The 22,035-nt window shown below is 45.4% G+C and overlaps 1 protein-coding gene across 1 annotated transcript; it reads right to left on the reverse strand.

Moving 5' to 3' along the window:
* Positions 1–5,663: 5,663 nt before the first annotated feature.
* Positions 5,664–13,274, reverse strand: PACSIN3 (protein kinase C and casein kinase substrate in neurons 3). Its single transcript, XM_054400120.1, has 9 exons — positions 13,221–13,274; positions 12,637–12,793; positions 11,673–11,908; positions 11,111–11,266; positions 10,396–10,571; positions 9,488–9,608; positions 8,945–9,081; positions 7,595–7,755; positions 5,664–5,988 (listed from the first exon to the last, which is right to left on the reverse strand). Exons 1-9 carry the CDS (start codon positions 13,272–13,274, stop codon positions 5,873–5,875), a joined length of 1,314 nt encoding a protein of 437 aa, XP_054256095.1. The 3' UTR covers positions 5,664–5,872.
* Positions 13,275–22,035: the final 8,761 nt, after the last annotated feature.

Below are 22,035 nucleotides of genomic sequence, written 5' to 3' on the forward strand. Positions count from 1 at the left end.
AATGTTTCAAACACAGTAGAGCAGACTATCCCTTTTAATTGTGCTAGCTGCTGTTGCTGGGCAGCCAGGCAAAACTGTTAGGAGTTTCATGAAAAGGATAACTGGAATGTGGAGCCAGGGAAGAAGAACATGCTGCTCCTGAGTACTCCCGAGCAGTTGTTGAGCATGTGTATATATGTGGATGTCTTCAGGCTTCTCTTTTGTAACTCCATTTCCAGCATTATAATCAAATGTTTCTTTTCAAATGTCTGGTAACATCAGCTTTGAATGGCCTGGCAGGTGCTCAGGACTTGGGTGGCTTTGGGGATACCTCGAAGTAGTGGTGAGATGGTAGATGTACCTTGGGGTTTCCCAGATCTGAGGGCAAGTTTTAGGCTTTGCCTGTAATGGTCAGTTTGGAGATGTTACAGGTGTCCCTGCCAGGAGCACACTCTTTGGATGAGCTTTGGATCATCTTTGGATGGTGACAGTCACTCAAGTGATGTGTAGCTCTAAGTCATGAAACCATATGGAAGCAAGTTGGGAGAGACTGGGCAGTGAGCAGACCCTGAGCTACCTCATGCTCCTCTGAGGGGAGTTCACAGCACAGGCACTAACTCGCTTGAAATCAGAGCTGGCAGGGCTGTTCTATCAGACATGACCCTTCCAAATTTTCCAGCAGACATGTAATCTCTCTTTCCTGTAGATCATCCCACTCTAGAGTTTTCTAGTTGCCTGCAGTCCCTACAGCAAGCATAGGGAGCACACCTAAAGCAGAAGACAAGTCACTCTTGAAAGCAGAGCAGGCAGAGATAATGAAAAGTCAAGGTAAGTAAGCTGAGAAAGCTGTTCAGTTTACTTTGAAGCTCTTTTGAAAACATACAATTATCCAATTATCAGAGGGTGCAAGCACATCTTTCAAACAAGTGATTATGAGGGATTTGGGTGGAGACAGAGTAGGTAGCAGTGCTTCAGCTCTGCAGGTGGCCACTGTGTTTGGAGATGCAGGGCTACTGGGGAGACAAACATTTTGTGGATGCAGCATTCCTTCGGAATTGTGTGGCACCTGTGGGAAAACCCTGAGGAGAATCTGAGAGAAAGGGCTAGTATGGTCACAGCTGGGGGTAGTGACTGTTTTGGTGTCAGCCTCCTGCTGAAAGCAGGAACAATAGACTCAGGAAGGAAAGAGGTAGTGAAGTCAAAAGGAGAAAATGCAGGACCTGGAAGAAGACATCCAGCTAGTAGGATAGAAAGGAAACCGATGACGGGAAGAGGCCACAGGATTTCTAAATAGTTTGACCCAGTGAAAGTGCTGATAATGAAGAGGAGAAATTAAGGGCTCCCACACTAAGGGGGAAGTGCTGACCACCACTCTGCTGCTTGCTGAGAAAGGAAGTCTCAAGCTACAGCTGTAATAGCCTTAATATGAGAGACTGACAAGCCAGGAGCCTCTGCAAGCAGGGTTACCAAATGCTGAAAAATAGGAGGACATGCCCAGTAAAATGAATGTGCAGAAAGCAGCTGAGGTATTTGGCCTGAAATTTGGTTTGGAAAAGTTTACTGGAGCCATGCAGCTTGGTCAAGATAGGCCAACAAAACGTGACAATTTCTTCAAGTTACAGAGCCCAGCCTGATGCCCTCTTTCTCCTTTCAGTAAGGATTTGTTAATCTTCTCCAGAAACAACATCTCATAATTATCCTCTGATCTTCTAAGAGTCTCCCACTTGGAAAACAGACTCATTCCCTTGAAGCCCTGAGTCTTCCTCCTTCTTGTAGCCTGGACCTGAGCAGTGGTGCAACACTTGGCTGCAAGTCGTCTTGTTTCTCTTTTGTGTGAGGTCCATCTGAATACACTTTGTTTTACATCACACAGCCTTGCTGTTCTTGCTTGTTTTGCACAACCTTTCCCACCCTCCTGTTGTCAGCATTTTCCAAACACATTTCCATGGATCAAGATGGAGTCTGTGGCACTAGCTTTGTCTCAGGTTCAGCTCCAAGACCACTCTGCAGCCTAGAAACAATCACCTACCAGTCTGAGTGGAGTGTCCAAGCCCATGTGAACTCCAGCATTAGCTTTCTTCACAAGCAAAAGGGAATTTTGCAGGCTGCTGCCCATAAGCATAATGCTAGCAGCTCTAGAAATGCAACTGAGGCAGCCCCAGTTCAGGCACAGCCTGCGCTGCAGTGAGGGAGAACCTGCCTGAATTTGCAGAGCTGATCCCCATACGCCTGTGGCCTCAGGCTGGATCTGGAAACAGGGCAGGAGCAAAGGGAGTGCAGGACAGTTTCTAACAGCTTTGGAGGTCTTTATGCAGGATTGCCACATACTTGCACCTGCCTCAGAACCCAAGCAAAACAGCCACAATCAGAACAGGGGATGGGGAAGTGGGATGGAAAGTAAACTGAAGCACCAATGGGCCCAAGCTCAAGAAGGCTGTTGAAGTGACACCAAATTAGAAGCTAACCACAACTCTCAGCTGCCATCACAGAACACAGCTGTCCTGTGGGCTCTGCAACTCAGATTTTGCCTACAGGGCAGAAACATCATTAATGGTTTGTGCAAGCCCAGCTGCTGTTTGGGGGAAATGGGTGTGATCCATCATAGAGCATCTTTAACTTCCTCTTCCCAGAAAATTCAAGATCAACAGGAAATCCAAGCTTTGTGTGATAGTCAGACATTCTCTTCCAGGAAGATGTCATAACCAAATTAATTGTCTGCCAACCACAGATGTACAAGCTTGCCACAAGGAATGCCTTTATTTAAAAAAGTATGACTAGGTCATGGTCTCCCTGTGCTGCCCATCAGGCACAGAGATGCATCTCTACTTTTTCACAGGCTTTGCTGACTTTCTGGAATTCAGATTTAGCAATTAGTTCATGTGTACATGTCCCTGTTCACACACAAAACTTGTGGCATGGCATAGATGACAAGTTTCAGGCAGAACCTTTGTGGTAACAAACCCTCATTTGCTTATATGGAAAACCGCAGCTCCAGGCAGAGCTGTCAGTTTAATGTAAGATCATGAGATGCATTTGTTTGGGTTTTCTCCCCCCCTCCATCCAGCTGGTTACTACATAGTCTTGGCTACCCAAAACTAAATGGATTAGTAAAAAAGAGCCTAAGTGCCACATCAAAATTTATTAGGTACAGTCCATCCAAGCACTTCTTCTTTCTCAGTGTGTTGTGTCCTACCTACTCCTCCAGCTCTTAGCAGGAATGGCTGATGTGCAAACAGTCCTTTAGGGGACTTGTTCACTTAAGGTAGAGTATGTCACTGTTGCTGGAAGCCTTCAAGCAGCCCATTATGATCAGGTGGTTGTGTTTTCCTAGGCAAACAAGTCTGTTCAGACTTTGTCCTATGGAATTTCAGGTTCTTTGTACTGTAATCCAAGGTCCTGTCCACCGGATATTTCTGTCCGCGTTAACAAGTTCTGGCCACACCTAAGTCCATCTCTAATTACAGCCTCACTAGAGCTCAGAAGAATTGAAGTCAAGCCTCCATGTTATCCGTGGTAACTCCCTTTGAAAATTTCTTGACCTTACCTGAGAGGTTAGCACCAGTGTTTGAAAACACCCACACTGACAATGTAAACATTAGTATTCATTGTAGCACATCTCAGGTCCTTCTGTCCCTGCCTGCTTTTGCCTCAAGCTGGCAGGCATGCTCTCTTGGCATTCCTTTGTGTTAGGACAAAGCAGCAACAAATTATTCAGCTGTGGGTCTGCAAGTGGAACACTTCCAATTAATGTACAACGTTGAGAATGCTTTACCTGGGGCATATTATTGAAGGCAGAGACTAAGCCTTTAGGTAAATGCAAGTGCTGTACACCAACGTCTCTAATTACATGGTATGTAAGGTTTCTTCAAATATTGAACCAAGAATAATAGGTAAATTTGTAGCTGGAGCCAGGCATTTTTAATGTCTGTTGCTCAGATCTTTAAGTGCTTTTGGGGATATTTTTTTCCTTGAGAAATGACATTACTGATTCAGAACAAAATGCTTTAGCTTTGCTTTCGGTTTGCAGCCCTCTCCCACCTTTCAAGTGCAGTGCTATGGATGCTTTGCGCAAGATCTTAACAGCAGATGCATTTCTGTGGTCTCACAAAAGTACTAAAAAGCCTTTGCCTTTGATCTCTTTGGCCCTGGCAGACTACATATCAAGGTATCCAGGGTGCTACAAAAGGTTAATTTCTGCTCTATCTGGCAGGCAGGCAACAAGATGTTTGCACTATTTTAGTCTTTGAGAGATTAACAGTGTCTGAATCTGTCCCCACCTCCTCTTCAGTCTACACTTGTTAAATACTTTTGTTTCACTAGCTGCTATTAACATTCTGTGATCATTTAATCCCAAATGTTCACCTATAACTCCAGACTTACCCATATCCCCCCTTTTCCAACCTGCTCTGAAGCAGTTTTAGCCTCTTTGTGCTTGGTTGAGGCTTGACTGAATTTTGTGAGTCTGACATAACCAAGTTCCTCATATGTGCTAGCCCAGAATGTCACTACAAAAGACTACTACAAACTTTTAATGCATCTCAACCACAGTTTCAAGCAGGTATAAAGTGGTTTTAAACTGTTTTGTTTGGGTTTTGTTTCTGAAAGTAACATTTTCCTTTTTTCTGCTCCCTCAGGCTCTTGGGTTTATCCCATACAGGACATGCCCTAAGTGTCCATGTTTGAATATGCAAAGCTCTAGGGTCAGGACCCCACTTTGGCTCAGCAGCCTCAGAGGCTTTCCAAGGCCAGATGAAGAGGTTTGATAGGTTCTCCCTGATGAATCATACTTAACAACTGGGCATATCTACACCTGCAGCAATTTAGAACCAGAAGAAGCCTTATGGCTCTATGGCTAATGTTGTGCCAACCAGAAGGTAGCTTCCACTCTCCTACCCTTCAATCACAGTGTAGGAGTCACTTGCAAAGCAAGGTCTGCACCTCTGGCACAAAGATTCAAGAAATTGGAGAGGTAAAAAGTGGTCTTTGCTCTGCACTGAGCATTCAGGAAGGGCAGATAGAGGCAAACTAATACAAAAGCATTAGAAACTCCAGCATGCCACTAATGCAGTTAGGGGTCCCAAGCAGAGCAGCACTGGACTGTGGCTGCCTTTTTGTTAATACCAGCCTACAGTGTGTGTCAAAGCCCATTTGAAGGAATGTTCCCTGAGCTACTCTCTGACCTGCTGCCAGACAGTTCTATTCACAACTTGTTACTCACAACATGAACATCATGCAAGAGAAAAAGCTTCTTTCTTCTGTCTCCAGGCTATATTATCACACACCTAGTGGTGTCCCAGTGCATCTGAGGGCAGTAGGAATAGACTTCCAGATTGCTGAAGCTATATCACTTTTAGAATCTGCCTTATCAAGGGAGGCAACAAGCCTGTAAGTAAAGGCTGCTGAAGACGTCTGAAAGACAGGGGGGGAATAAATAGATTGCTGCCAGTCAGCTTGATTAAGCCAAAAAGGGGAAGCAATACTAGAAGTTCCCTACTACCCTGCAGATCCAAAGTTCCTTGAACAGGAAGTCTGGGGGCAGGGCAGATCCCAGCACTCTATGGATGCATGTGCACTGAAGCCAACGAAGACTGTTTTCTCCACTTTGAAGGGGTGAAAGCATCACATCTCCTCTAATTGAATAGAAGTCAGGAAGATCTGTTCCTTTCTGCACCCTTGCACTCCTGCAGTGCCCAGTCAGAGAGGTCTTTATTCATCCCTTGTTTATTTATTAGAAAACCCCTACAGGTCTAGGCATTTAAAATGAAGCACTAGTTACATGGAATACGTGCCCTTGAAGTCCAAAAGTTACTGGATATACTGCAGAGGCAGATTGGGGCCAGTGACATAACCTCTGCAGGAGATGCTGGTTTGGCTGTGAGCGGGGCAGTACCAATCATGATCCAACCTTCTCAACGTAATTTGCAGGATAGAGTCCAACTTGGCCGTTGAGAAGGCGGCCCTTGCACCAGCCCTGCTCATCTTCCTCACTGATCTTCATTAGTTCTTCACCTAAAAACAAAACCAATCATTAGTAAACAGCCCTCAGAAAGGTATCATGGCATTTTTCCCTGGCTCAGAAGAGCTGATGAAAAGCAAAAGCTATTGCTTTGCATTGTCATGCTCTTCTCCCCTAATCACACTCACTGTCACTGCACAGTTTAATCTAAGACAGAGTTGCTGACCTCTTCACTATCTATGCTCAGCACCATCCTCTAGGCCAAGGAATTTCACAGACAGACCTTCACTTCTCCTGTTCAGCATCAGAAATATTTGTGTGTCCTGTGTTTCTGCCTGCTTTTCTTCCACCAGAGGAACGTGCTTCAAAGTCAGGGAGATCAGAATGATCTTAGAAATTTCTTAGAGGCTCCCCTGTAGCAGGTGGGAAGGAAACTTCAGAGGCTGCGAAACTTACTGTTACAACCCAAAACGACTATTCCAAGACAGAGTATTTGGTTCGGCCATCAAGGCATAGAATCAACTAATTTCCCAGACTATAACCAGGAAAGGGTTTTAACCTTCCCGCATCTACTTTGGGAAAGGGCAGAAAGGTCCCCTTCTCCACCCTATCATCACTCCTTCTGCCAGAAAGGGAGGTCTGACTGCATTAGCAGGCATATCCCACACTCCGAGGCTCAGAAAGTCATCTGCTGTTAAACTTAAGCCCTCCTTATGGATGCTGCTCAGAGCAGTTTCACAAAGGGAAGGACTAAAGCCATGCCTCTTTGCTCCTTTTTTTCCCACTCAGCAGATGTAAAGAGTCAAGTTCTAGTGTCACCCATATTGTAAAATATTTTAATGCAAGAAGTTAGCATTAGGAAGTTTACCAATACAGTAACACTGCAGCATAGGTATTGGCCTCAGGCATCAGCCCCTGCTTCTGAAGGACTTGAGTGCCTTCTTAAAACAGCTGTATTTTGGAGAGGGGTAGCACAGAGATACCATATAAGACTCAAACCAAGCAAGATTAGACACACCCTTAAGATCCAGATGTTCTCTTGGAGTTGAGGAAGATGCACATGGAAATTAAATTTAACTAAAAGGAAGAAAAGGGGAAGGGTCACTTGGCTCCAGCATCCTCTTTTTCTCAGTCCTCTGTTGCAAGTCAGGATCTTCCCTCAAGGTACCCATTTTGAGCAAGTTTGCACAGCTGTTTTTTGCCAGTCGAACTCTGCCTTCTGCAGGGCATTTCAGTCAGCTGAGCTCTCACAGAACTTTTATTTCTGGTCACTTCAAAGGACAATCCAGACCACCTATATAATTTTTGTATCAATGGCACAAGGGAGAAGCATTTAATAAAGGCTCAACATAAAGTGCAGAATAAATGCCTTAAAAGGTGGCTGGAAGGATCTGTTTTACCACCTGGAGTCTGCTCTCCCTACAGTGTGACCAAGGCCTATACAATCTCTTTCTGTGGCTTCCCTGTTTTTTAGTCTACAACAGGTTGGACTGCCCAGCTTATCATCCACCTCAGAGGAGCTGGCAATGGGTCAGACAAGGGGAAGAAAAGTAACCATCAGTTTTCAAGGGGACATCCAGTCCTTAAAGAGTGTTTCAATCATTAAGTCATCCCGAGCAAGGACAGCAAAAGGTTAGTAGGAGATTAGTGTTCCTGTACCTGCTTTAAAGCTCAGCTCATCAGCCTCCTGTCCTGTGTAATCATACAGCGCTCGTACCCGTACACCTGGCACCTTTATGTCCTCCTCGTGCCCGTTGGCATCCAGGCACTTCTTGGGAGTGTCCTCATCTGACCACTCTGAAATGTCTTCCTTCCCTCCGCTTTAGTGCGTGGAAGGAGAGAAGGGACAAGATAGTTGTTAGTAGACTCATCTCTCCCCCACCCTCTCCTGAATTATGTACCACCCTGACTGCCACTGAGACTGTGATGCCACAGAACAAAATGCAAGAGGCACAAGGCAGCTGAATGTGGGTGAACAGGGAGGAGAGATCTCAGGAGATACTGGATTTGGTTGAAAGCATCCCAGCATTAGAGTCCCAAGGGCCAAAAGGGTAACTCGAAGTATTTTCACACATGCACATTCTCCATGACCTCATCCTACTCTAGCAGATCCTCTCACACAATGAAGTCCAGTTCTAACTGGAGAGACCAGCTGTGTCCAGAAATTCTTCCAGCCAAGAATAAGAGAGATAGGAAAAGCCATATTTCTCATCCCAAAGAGATGTCTAGAATGCTGTTTTCCAGGTCAGGAACAAGAGCAGAGGGGAAGAACAGCAGATGACATGCGGAACTGAAAATCCCCTGCAGAGGCTGTTTTATACTAACTTCACATGGGTGGGTGCCCTCAGGCTGTCATGGAAGAGGCTGTTCTGCTCCTCTTGATAAGAAAACCTGTAGATTGGCAAATAGGAACCTCTGAATCCAACAGACTGAAATTTAGTAGTGGCCTTCTCTGCCCAGTTCCCTTAGGCCACAGTTCACTTTTTAAAGGAAGATGGTTGCAGGAACTGTAGGACCCAAGTCTCTTCAGCCTTTCGCTATTCTCCTGCTTGCTTCCTGGCAAGGAAAGCAGCTATCCTCAGAATTGTCAGGTAGTCACATCAGGGGGGATAAAAAAATAAAACAGAAATCCCATGACTGCATTTCAGAAACAGTACAGCTACCTGGCAAAGCTGACAGGTCCCAACTATCCTCACTCTGTCTGGGAGGAAGAATCAGGGAAATGCATGCCAGAATTTAACACAGCATTAATCTGACTGAGCTAAATCTCCTCACTAGAAGGATCTTTACAAGGAAGGCACCCTGTAGCAGACAAAAAACCACTGCCACCCTGCAGCTGTTCTGAACCCCTTTTCTGCCGTGTCTTTTCCAGAGCAGCACAGGCAAGGGCATGGGCAAGAACCAACAGGAAATTAAGGAAGAAATCACTCTTACCGATACAACTCATTCATGACCCTAAGCAAGACTGTACCTTTCCTAACCTGATGCATCCCAGACTTCAGCCCTCACCTTTGCTTTGTGTGCAAAGGGGTCTGTGAGACAACCCCATCCCGTGTAGGCAAAATGCTGGTCAGTGTGACATCATCAGCCATCTTGCCACTTTTCTCCTTCTTGGTGATTGGCCTCTGTGTTTCGAGGGACCATTCCTGTTCAGGGAAACACAGTAACACCATCAGGAAGGACAACACCAGGTCATACTTTAGTTGTGGCTGGGCTGATCAGGCAAATGACCTTGCTGGCATAACAGGTTCACTCCTATTGAATCTCAAGGTGCAACAAGAGGAGATATCAGAAAATAGTAATAGGAACTTGACCTGAGGCCCTGAGCACCAAGCTCCTGTTCTTTGACCTGGCAAGCTGGATAGATAGAGTATTTGCAGTTTGGCAGGGTTGCATGTGTCCCATTGGGCACCAAGGACCTTGCAACATAAAAATTTTAGGGAAGTCTTAACATCTGGAGCCTGCCAAGCAAAGGTGGTCTTGCCAACCCACCATTTTCGGTCAAGAAAATGTTTGGAAATAGTATTAATGCACTCTAGAATGTTACAGCACCTCAAACTGAGGCCAGTTCATCGCCATGCCTGGTCCATGAGTGTTGCGCCACCACTTCAGGTCCTCCTGGTTGTCCGCAGCCATGATGACTTGGTAGAGATCTCGATACAATGCATGAAAGCTATGACCAGGAACAGACAGAACCACCTGTAACCAAGTTCCTCAGTAGTTTCCCAAAAGCCAGGTAGGAAAAGCATAACTTCATGCACAATTACAAAGTATTCAAAAGTCCCACAGGATTCAGGATGCTACAGCAGCACTGTTTCAGCCCTAGATCAGAGCCACCCTTACAGAATAGTCTGCCCAGCAGATGGGACAGGCTTGTTTAGTGTGGCAGTGACTAACATCTACCAGCATAGCTCATCAAGTGATCATTGAAAGGGTCTGGCACAGTCTTGCACATGGTCAGAGGCAGCTCAGATTTGTTGCCTCCACCTTAGAAGTACAGGAGCACAGAAGTTTTTTTTGTTGTTTTCCCCCTTGCAGCCCCTACCTATGGGCAATTTGTGGGCTTACAATTACTATCTCCCAAACAGTCTCTTCAATCAGGGCAGAATGGGTGTAATAGCTATAGATACTAGAAGGCAACAGAGCAGCATTCCTCAGACTGGGATTATACATAGCAACATGGAGATACGACAGAGTACTGCACAGTAGCGGAAGAGGAAAGGTTCAGAGGCACAGAGTCCTCTCTGGGGAGCGTGGCACTGTCCAAGGTCAGAGACACCAGCAGTGGTCAGTCTAAAGAGACTAAATGCCAGTTCTGAGACATACTTTGAAGAAGAAAGAGTAAGACCTGGCAGATGCAAGAAGGCAGCTGCTTTTCAGACATGCCAGCACTGGCACCCCTCACCAGACCTCAGGGCAACCCATGCCATCAGATTTCCCTCATGTGTCAGGGCTGATACCTTTCATTGGTGGAGAGGTTGAGATGCTGGTGCAGATTCAGGAACATCTCCTTAAAGAAGCACAAACGCTTGCGCTCCGCTTCCTGACAGCCCTCAAACACTTGCTCCATGTCCTCCATGTAGCGGGGATTGTAGCGATTCAGATCTTCCAGCATCTTCTCATACTGATCCTTGCACTGTATGAACCCAGGAGGACAGCAACGGTGAGAAGTGTTGCCTTCATGTCAAATGAGTGACAACTCTCCCTGCGCTGTGTTGGAAGTGACAAGTTTTCCCACCCCCTGCACTGCTGAACCTATAGACCACAGAAGGAAAAAATACGCACCGGTATCTCCACGCCATTGCTCTCCTAATATTCTTCCAAGTTCCTTGTTCTTCCTTGATACATTTCACACCTTCACTCTTGCAGGCAGGCAAACTAGCTGGTTTTGGTGGTCAGGTCTTCCGCTCTGCAGCTCCAACCCCCTTCTTAATTTTTTGGTTTTAATATATATATATATACACTTTTAATTTAGATCCTACCCAATACCAAAGACAGGTAGACCATAGTCCTAGTTACCAGAGTCTCAGCCTAGCTCACTGAAGCCTCAGACAATGGCATATCCCACCTTCTTACAGGCTTCAGCAGGAGCCATTTCACTGAGAGGCATTTCAACCAGTGCTTTTTCCTGAAAGAAGTATCCTTGTGACCCACCTCCATACAAAACACTCTCACCTTCTCAGCCTCCTGAGTGCACTTCTCTACACGCTCCTGCAGCTTGCGCAGCTGCTCCTGTGAGACAGACGAGTCTGCCTTGGCATGGTTCTCCCTTGTGTGGGCTGTCTTCTCCTCCTTCCGGGCTGCATGGTAGTTTTTCTTAGAAGTTTCCACCTGTAGGAGTAGGATGCATTGAAAGCCATAATCCTGATGACACTGATCCTCCATAACTCAGAGAGGTCATGTTAAAATTTGTTGCAGTCATCAGCAATAGTTTCAGGACATTCTAATAGGAATGGCAATTTGGCATTTAGCAAACTGTGCTCCAAAGGGAAGAGGTACCTCCAAATGACCTTTTTCAGTGCTCCCTGCCATGCAGGAGTACACAGTCCCTTACCAAAGTCTTTCCACATAAGGAAGCTACAAAGCCACCAAGAACAAGAGGCCATCTAGACATCTAGCCCTCTCTGGCATTCTCTGCTACTCCAGCTAAACCTTGTTTCTTTGCCCAGTGGGTCTCACAGTCAGGCAGCCAGTTCAACTGCCCTTATCCCTCCTTCCTCATTCACACTTCACTCACATCTTTCATCTTCTTCACCCAGGGTTTCTGGGCCTTGCGAAATCCATCCTCTGCCTCCTTGGTCTCCTTGAAGCCCCCAATCATCTGCTTGTGGTAGGCCTCCTTTTGCCAGGCCTTGATCTTGTCCGAGTCTTCACCAGCCAGGTGGTTTCGGACAGCCAAGTGAATTTCACTCAGTTTGTCTGCAGCTGTCAGGAAGGCATGCCAGGCCTTCTCCAGAGTACCATATTGTGGACCTGCAGGCAGAAGCACCAGAGTGGCTCTTATACCTCCTGCCCACCAGAAAAGAAAGCAGATTATTTTCCTCCTACACACACCTGTCAGTATGAAGTCACTTCCTTAATGCAACCCCATCACACAATTCGGTATTGACTGGTCTCCACACAGCTCCAACAGGCAGCATCTAGACTGGCTCTTACAGCTGGCCAAAATGGACATTTCTTTTGGGCAGTCTTAGCTGTACCAGATGGACAATTTTTTTTTGTAGAAAATTCTCTCCCCAGATAGTGTGGCTTAGATAACAACACTAATTCATGCTGCTTTGCAGCAGATCTTTTGGAGTCTCTGTCCCACTATTTCCCATTGCTTTGTGAGATACTATTAGTGTGAGCCCACTGCCACTAAATCACAGCATTACTAGTTACTCTCTAACTGGAAGAGAAGGAAGAGAGACAGCCAAGCGATCCTTAAAAGGGGAGATCTGCAGCTTGATTAAAACATGGACTGCACAAAGACTTGCCAAACTTGAACAGATGATTTTGTGTGTAACCAAACACCTGACAATGCAGAGAACACCTCTCCAAGTGAATCAGAGGACTGGCTACACGCACAAAAAAGACACCCAGGAAAGTCAACCCCTTGGAGAAGGGAAGCCTGTCCACCAAGGAAACATCACCACCTCAGTAAGGCTGCACTCAAGGAAGAGAGTGCAATGACTGCATCCTGTTCTCAGTCCAATCTTTACCTTTCTCCACATTGGTCCTCCACTTACGGGACCACTCTGTTAGCTGCTGGGCATAATTCTTCTCTATCTTGGCTCGCTCCTGGAAGCAGGAGATTAAGTCATTGCAGAGTCGGTACCCATCATCCACACGCTTCACTGTCCGCTTGTAGTTTCCAGCCTGAAATTTCACACATCATTTATGTTGCATTGAGTCTCATGTTCCTTGAGAATAGACAGCAGCAGCTCAGCTGTTGCATGGGGAGGGAGTACAGGTCCTTCTGAAGCTAGCAGCTGAGACCTTCCTCTGGTACCCTTTCAGGCAGGCACAGCAATGGAAGGAAAAAGCTGAGATTCTTTGCTTGTCTCTCACAGCTCAGATGAGTGGTAGCTGAAGAAGGAACATTTCAGTGCGTCTGGGAGGAAAAGGGTCACCTCCTCCCTGCAGTATACCACAGTGTTACTGAACTTCCACAGAGCTGTTCTCTTTCACTCACTCCCTAAAAGCAACATGTCACCCAGGAACCTGATACTCAGCCGCTTAATTCCACTGATGGGAGGCAAGAAGACATTCCTACCTCCCTCACGCTCCAATTATCCTTCCTTACCTCCCAGAAACTGCCCCCAGGAGTCTCCCCACCAGCATCATCTTCTGATGACATGACCCTTGTTTTCTTGCAGCAAAGAATTTTTGCAGATTTCAGTTGAGCTGAGAAGAGAGAAAAGTGATTTTTTTTAATACAGCACTGGATGATCCTTTCCAGAGAGAACAGCTCTCCATGACTCTTGAAGCTGGTAACTGCCCTGCACAGACTACTAGATCCATCAGAGATCCAGTTCAGGACTGAACCTGCCTCCTTCCACCCTGCAAAGAAAAGGCCTCCTTGGCAGGCCTGCAGCACACTGGGAAAGGATGGTGCAGCAGACAGTCTTGCCAAACGTCAGGTGCAGAGATCCTGGAGATGCTAGTGAATCCAACACAATTCAGTAGCACCAGACATGTCTGCAGATTTCCTTTTCTTAACCAAGGTTCTCACGAGAATAGCAGAAGTTATATGAAATATGCTTTGAAAGACATTAGATAAGTCTTCTATCAATGGAGATGACTCCAGCTTCCCAGTACAACTCAGGATTATGGGATTACAACAACTGGCTGGAGAAAACAAGGCTCAGCAGTCAGCAGGCAGGCATGTCTTGAATGAGGAGGAGCCCTATAAAGCTGCCCACCAGCTGAGCTGGATTTGAGCAGAGCTATAGAAACACATTTGGGCATACCCAGCCAAAGGGCAGTGCAGCACACATGCTGGTTACCCAGCTGCTGCCCTAGAAACATCCCTGAAGAGCTGGTGTTTTCACTACACTCACTGCATTAGGCTCAAAATCTAGGCTAGAAGGTAAAAGGTTCATCTCATGATGTTGTCTCAGCGTTTCTACCCATTTCCCTATGCTAGTCTGTGCTGCCAGCTTGTTTCTGACATGGTGCAACACTATGAATTCCTTGGGGAGAGGTTCAGGGATTGCTCTTCTGCAGGAATGGGAAGGGGAGTGATGGAAAAAGGCTCAGTCCCAGTCATCCCCACACAAACACACTCCATTCTAGGCAAGCCTGAGTTAATGCAGCATAGATGTCCTTTGCTGCCACTTCTCCTCTTGCACATTCCAAGTTATAAAAAGCTTCCTTCACACCCCAGAGAGGTATCTGCAAATTCTGCCAGCCCACAGAACACACATTAGAGATGAAGATCATATCAAGAGTCCACATCTCCCAACTCCTGCTGGGAGAATGCCACAGAGTGGCATGAGCTACACTGTGAAGCACCTCAACACAGACTGCAGGAATTCCCTGCCTTTCTTCTGGGAAGAGTTTGGCTCTGTTTGCCCAGTCTCATTCCATGGAGAGTGTCACTAATGCTATTCTGCTGGTTTCCTCCAGAAAGCTGAAAGTGCTGAAGCAAGTTAAATGGGACATGACACTCAGGTGCACAAGCCTTGAAACCTGAAAAGTACCTCCATTTATACCACCAGCTGTCCCAGTCCTCCCTCCCTGCCATTTGTCAGAAGGCTGCCAAGCTATCTTACATGCATGCAGGCACACAACCCTACTCTGGTCCCCACTAAGTACATACCTGAAAGATGAAAACGAGATGCCACAGGGGATCAGTGGGCAGCTGGCAAGTACGTCCCAAGCTCTTCAAACTCTGTGAAAAACACTGGAGGAAACAGAGATGGGCACAGTTAGAAACTTCTGCTCCTCTGCACAGATGCTGCCTGTTCTGATGCATCCCAATGCCAGGGGTGTCCCCCTTCTGCCAGCTACTAGGAGGGGCACCCTCTGATATAGCAGCTGCAGCCACTGTGCCTCCTGAGATGCCACGTTCCGGCACGTAGGAGATGCCAAATCCTTGTGTCACAAGATCTAGCCCCAGAGAGAGTTAAAATAGAAACGCTGGGGCAGCATGACAGCTCTCTGCAGGAAAGGTAGCATCACAACAGCTGAGCAAAAGGAACAGCTCAGGCCAAAACGGCTTAAAATAAGCACACTCCTCGGGCACCATACATGGAGCCTGGTTCCCCCCCTCACAGTACAGTATCCAGTCTAGCAAACCCCCACCACCTCCATGCACTGCTGTACAAACTTCTACACATCATTGGCTTCAGGAGAAAAAGGGAAGGGGGCACACATGCACTTTTTACCGTCCCTTTTTACTAAAGATGAAGAGGATTTACATCCAAGACAAAGGACTTCATAATTCTACATGTCAAAAACAAACCCGAAACTCCAAAGAACACACATTCTGCTCTAGAGGTGTAGAGTTCTTTCAGCAGCAGAGCACCTAGCACTGCCTTGGTAGGATGTGGTTCTCTACCAGCAGAACTTTTCCTTTAGTTCTGTGAACTATTCCCATCACATTCTCAAATACTTTGCCATTATAATATAGGTAACTGTCATCACCTTTCCACAGGAGAAAGGCAAGTAAAAGGCCTGCAGAAGTTAAGGGAAGTGAGAGCAGAAAGAGGCATTTTTGGTTACCTCACATTCAGTTCTCTGAAGATTTACTTCAATGTCAAACACCTGTTTATTTAAAAACCACTCAAGCAAAATCTCCTTCTACTCAGTCACTGATATCCACCCAGCTGAGGCTAGAAGGTTAGGGCAACCAGGAGTTAAATACAGCTCAGAGCAAAAACTGCAAAACCTAGAAACAGGACTTCTAGCCAGACATTAAGACAATTTTGGAGAAAGAGTGAAAGAAGGTAGGAAAAAGAAGGAAGGCAAGAAAGATGGACTGGGTCATTGCAAACAGGCTAGTAACCTTTGGTCTGGAAGGCAGAGGGGAAGAGTTGGGACACTTTTTCATTATCGTAGTCATGGGATAAAATGTTAAGGCTTATCACAAACTTCTGTGTAGTAAAATCACACTACATGTTCCTGAAATTGCCAAGATTAAAAAAGCTTCATGAACAGTTATGTAAAAGTAGACTTAAAACTTCCCCAGACCCTTTTTTTCTCCTCATCAATAAATGCACAGATCAATTAGATATGACACATCAAGGATGTATCACTTTTTCCGTGCCACACCCTCATCCCCACTTTATCAGGAAGCAATGAATCACAAACATGCCTTCCATCTCTGGTTTCCAATTCAGGCTGACTACACAGTGCTAGACTTCGGGGGCAAATGTGGAAAGCTGTTGTGTGTCAGAGTGCTTGTTTGAGGGATAGTCAAGCAAACAAACACCAAAACCCTGACAAATACTCAAATTCATTCTTTCTGCAGTTTGCACACCAGAATTTGAGCCATGCTTGTTTTCGTAGGAGTTACAAACACAACTGGATTTACTATCACTAAAACCAACAGGCTGTGAAACATAATAAATAGTAACTGTGATGGATCAAACTACATAGCCTCCTATTCTCTGTAGACAGCAGCCAAAAGGAGGTACCTTCCCTCACTTTGAGAATAAAGCAAACATTCATGATGCCTCCAAGCCTCTAATCACTTGTTGACAGAAACTTCCTGACCTGGATGTGCACCCATGAATTTAGCAACACTCAATGGATTCTTCTTCTATTAATTTCTTCAATCTGCTTTTGAACCCACATGAGATTTCAGCATCCAGAACATCATGGGGCAAAGTGTCCCACAGCTTAAGGCTATACTGTAGTCATCAGCACAGTAACTAGGTGGGAGAACACAATAAACTAGGATAGCATTTCCATGACCTGAGTAGCAGCCACTTGAGTATGTATTTCCGTAACAGTAGTACAGACTTCATAGAAGTCCAGAAAAATCCAGCTTGGTAGAAGCAAAAAGGTCAAAGAACAAGGAGGACCCTATTCTGCCAGGCTTTTTCTGGACTTTACATACTCCATGAACCCATGTCAGTCAGCAGATCAAATTGGATCTGCATGCAGACATAGGGAAGGTACTTAGTACTGCACACAGGCACTGAAGAACAGCTGCTCCTGTCATCCTGAGCCCTAGAAAAGCAAAGAGATTGCCACTCCATCTCTTCATGCCTAGTTATTCCTGAAACACCATGTGTTGCAAGCCACCAAGAGCTTGAGACCAGGCAAAACCTCAGTTTCCCAGAAAAAGCCATGTGAGTTACACATGCCCAAGGGTGGAAGTCATTTTACAGCGAAGTAGAGATGACAGGGCTACCTTGTGGACAGCCTGATGTAGCAAGAGTCACCATGTACATGATTTAGGAGGTCTGGCAGAGCCTGCACAATATAAGCAAGATAGCTCAAGTTATATTGAGTCAAATAGAGTTGTTTGTCAGCAACCCATACAAGATTTGTCCTCTGGTAACATGAGGCTATCTAGCAAACCATACGTGCAGAACAAAGGAAGATTTATCCCTACTTTCAAACCTTCAGCTCTCACAGTTAAGAGCTAATTAAGCCAGCAATGTCCCCCTGTGGCCATAATGGCATACTAAGGTCATCAAGAAGGGTGTAGCCAGCAGGTCAAGGAGGGTTATCTTCTCTCTCTATTCTGCCCTGGTGAGGTCTCATCTGGAGTACTGTGCCCAGTTCTCAGCTCTCCAGTTCAAGAGCAGGGAACTGCTTGAGAGAGTACAGGAAAGGCCTAGGAAGATGATTAGGGGACTAGAACATCTCTCTCATGAAGTAAGGCTCAGGGATTTGATTTTTTTTTTTTTAAGCCTAGAGAAGACTAAGGGAGATCTTATCAATCCTTATAAATACTTAAAGGGTGGGCGTCAGGAGAATAGGGTCAGTCTTTTTTGGGCAGTGCCCAGAGAAAGGACAAGAGGTAATGGACACAAACTTGAACAGAGGAACTTCCATCTAAACATGAGGAACTTCTTTACTTTGAGGGTGGTAGAGCACTGGAACAGGTAGTCCAGGGAGGTGGTAGAGTCTCCTTCTCTGTGAGTCATTCAAACCCCACCTGGACACCTTCATGTGCAACCTGCTGTAGCTGAACCTGCTCTGGCAAGGGTGTTGGATTAGATCTCCAGAGGTCTCTTCCAACCCCTATCATTCTATTATCCTGTGATACTTGAGACCTCACTGGAGCTCCTGTAAGACAAGCTTTCTGAAGGAGAGAAAAGAATGACTACAGCTCTATTCACTTGACATGTCTGCAGGCTTACAGATGAGGGCATCACAGACACTACTCAGCCAGCAATGTCAGGTCAATAAACCAAACAATGCAAAAGAGAGCTCCACAGAGCTATAGCCCTTTTTGCTAGCAGTACTAGAAAAAGTACTCCCCTCCTTTCCCAAAATACCTATTCTCACCTATGACCAACATAGTTATTAGGCCACACCTGCTATCAGCTCCCTATTAAATTATCTAAAAAAATGCCTCTTGGTCTTCAGCTGCAGAAAGGTAGAATGGCTCATGACTACCTCACTGGTACTGAGCTTCACCTGGGGAGATGCCAGACGGATTGTCCCGGCAGAGCCATAGAACAACCCTGCTCCTTTGTTCGACAAACACCACCAAGTTGTTTGTCTTACTCCTGCTCTAGTCAGTGACATCTTGGACACCAATCTCTGCCCTCAACCCAAACTGTCAGGCTAAAGCCTTCCCTTTCAAAACATGTGACTCTTGTAACAGGCTATAGGGTATTGCCTTTCTGTTTCATGTTTGCACAACATGAATACAACAGGGTCCTGATCCATAAATAAAACTTCTAAACCAAATAGTAATCATCACTCTTCACTTCAGAAACATTTCCCTAAGGCAGGTAAACCACAGAGATCCTCTTCCCTCTATACCACACTACAATACTTCCAGCCTCCAAACACCCGAGGCATCACTTCTGTGCATTGCTCAACTGCCTCCTGAGACTCCTTGTGAGCAGTTGTTTTCCTAGGTTTGGCAAGAACAAACCTCTGAACTCTACAAATGCTCAAAGGACTGGTGCATGCAGCCCTGCAGGAATTGGTCCACAGAAACAGAGCTTGCACATTGCACCAGACAAGGCCTTCTGCCCAACTCTCCTCCCCTTTCCCAAGCGGCAAATACTGGACGCAGACACAAATATATTTCAGTTTGGTCCTATGTATCTACTAATGGTAGCTAAGGCTTTGTTTGAAGCAAATTTTTATTATGAACCAATTTCTATACAGGTGTTCGAGGCAAACTAAACAAGAGTTTTAATCAGGAACAGGCTGCTACTAATTAATTTCCACTTTCAGACAAAAATTTAACACCACAAGGAAGCAACATGAGATTCCTGTGACTGATCTGTTTGATTCTCAGAATCACTTCTCTGTATAGCAGACAAAGATGGTGTTATTTTCATTCTAGGGCACTTCCAGTATAGGTTGCAGATAAACATTTTGATCTGAACAATCCGAATACACAAGGATGACAGCCCCACCTCTCCTTGCAGGATGACAGCCATGATTTTTTTTTTTTTTTAATTTTTTTTTTTCTGGTAATCTGTTGTCAGAATGGAACTAGAAAGCTGGAGCCAGGAGCTTCCACATGACTCCAGCAGTGTAATGAATTGGATTGCTACTGGCACAGCAGTGCTAGGAAGGTCCCTGATGGAGACAATGAACTGGGGCATGGGACCCGGTCCCTGATGGAGACAATGAACTGGGGCATGGGACCTGATGTCCTTTACAGCCTCACCATTTCTGGAGGTGCATGCCCAAAAGCTCTGAAGTAGTGACTTGAGTGATACCAGTAATGTGCTCTCCACTTTGATTATATAAGAGGACTGATATTTACAGGTGTACTAACCTTTCCGAGGAGGGGCCCATTCTTCTCTACAGCTATAGGGTTGCCAAATCACGTGAAGATTCTCCAGAATTTCCCTTAGAGATATTTATCTTATTGCTACAATCACACTCTTGGTAGTCACCTGACTGGGAAAGTGACTAAGAGCCAGTGTTTCCCAGACGCTCCCCAAGTGCTGCAGTGCAGCCTTCCAAAGCTGCCTAGTGCAGTTTCAAGCAAGATTTCAGCTGATCTCTCCACCGAGGGGAGGACAGAGCCATCAGGCAGAACAGTAACTACACACAAAGGTCACTTCACAGTTACATGCAAGCCTGTAACTGAAGCCCATCTCCCAGACCATGATTCGCAAGTGGCTGTCCACAAGCAAAACTCCCTATGATGATAGCAAAGTACTAAAATACAGATAAGTGTTCCACGTAAAGTGCTGACCTATGTCTTTCTTATTTTACACCACAGCTCTTTTCTTTTGGTTTTCTTCACATTCAGACCAAACTCGTGTACTGAAAAGATACCCCCCCATGTGTTACCCCAAGTTGTCTTAAAATGTTCATTCAGAATTATCTGCTTTCCATGTTTATTAGCTATTTCCTGTGAGGCCCTCAAAGGCTACAAGACAGGCTTCTACCAATACATTGGTGCTGTCTCAAAAGTGATGACTCCTGAATGGCATAGCTTTACTGGGCAGAAATTGTTTCACCAAGAACAGGGAAAATTCTGTTTTCCTTTCCAATATGATGCTGGAGATCTTTAGTATTACAGGAACACAGATCTATCCCAGTTACCACAACAGTAGGAGACAATGCTAATTAAGGAATCTATTTGGCTATCAAGGTCTGTGTTAGTTTTTCTCCAGTTGGTCTTCCTATGGAAAGTTTGATTGTAGTCTCAATTACCCACAGAGTTGAAGGAAGGAGGAAATCAGTGCTGGACTGTAAGATACCATACAGTAACAGGGCAACAAGCCATGTTGTTTTGGTATATTCAAGGTGATTCCTACAACAATCTCGACATGTACACTGTGTCTATGTATTTAATAGGCAGCTACAAAGAGGAGCAGTGGAAATCTTAACAAGAAGACACACACCTAAGAGACCAGGAACAACAGCACTACCTTAGCCTACTTTCTTAGCCCTGCGAACAGCGTAGCTCCTGTTCTCTACAGATGCTGCCTGCAGATGCTGAGAACCTGTAATTTCTACTGTTCCAATCCCTGAGCCTCTTGACTCGTATGCTTCCATACTGGGTACTTCCCAGGATACTTCCTACCCTGCTGTGCTGCCATCAGTCCCTGCAAATAAACACCAAGCTTGCCAGCAAATACATGCAACCATCTCTTCCCTTTTAATCAGAAGGGAATCCAAACAACTGGTACCCATTTATTCCTAAATCACTGACAAACAGGTGTTTAAAGCTCCAGCCAAAGCTATTACACCCCTCCTCAGCAGTCTCAAGCTACACTGAACACAGTTTTTCCAAGATTTGATCTATATTTCACCCCACCATGTTTTTTTCTGCATTCAGTGACTGGTGGCACAACATCAATAGTACATCCTGCAACACAGTTTCCTATACCTTAGTAAAGGTGACTTATTGCAATAGCAGGCAAGCCAGTTCATCCACTTCCCATCAGGCTTTCTGTAAAGCTCTTTACACAAACAGCAGTCATCCAAACAGAACAAAATGCTCCAGCCTCATTCAACCCTGAGCCAAAAAGAAAGAATAGAAGGTGGTATCAGGAGTGTTTCCCTGTGGCTGGGGGCAGGGAAAATAAAAAATAAAATCAAACTCCTGTAAGTTCCTGTCCATGGAATATTCTCCTCCAGTGATTGAATCACCTTGCAACCTCCAGAGCAAGGATCAAGTTTACTTGAATGCATTAAGAAGTCTTAAGGAAGCAGACTGCAATCAATACAATCAACCAACCTTCAGAGGACCCATAAACCAGTGAACTCCATTCTAACACTGCACTCCTGGGGATTTCTTGCTTCACTGGACTGTACAGTAGTCATATGTCTCCAACAAGTCTTCTCTGCCTCTTCCTCTCATTTGGAAGTCACTGGGTCGTTTTTATTTTAATCCTGATACAGTTCCGCAACTTCTGGCTTCACTTTACCACCAGTTGTCTTTCCCATTATCTGTCTTTATGGGAAGGGGGAATAGAATATACAATTAGCAAGTATTTTGCCATTCGGAC

The sequence above is a fragment of the Indicator indicator genome, chromosome 4 (genome assembly GCF_027791375.1).
Source record: "Indicator indicator isolate 239-I01 chromosome 4, UM_Iind_1.1, whole genome shotgun sequence".
Classification (NCBI taxonomy): domain Eukaryota; kingdom Metazoa; phylum Chordata; class Aves; order Piciformes; family Indicatoridae; genus Indicator; species Indicator indicator.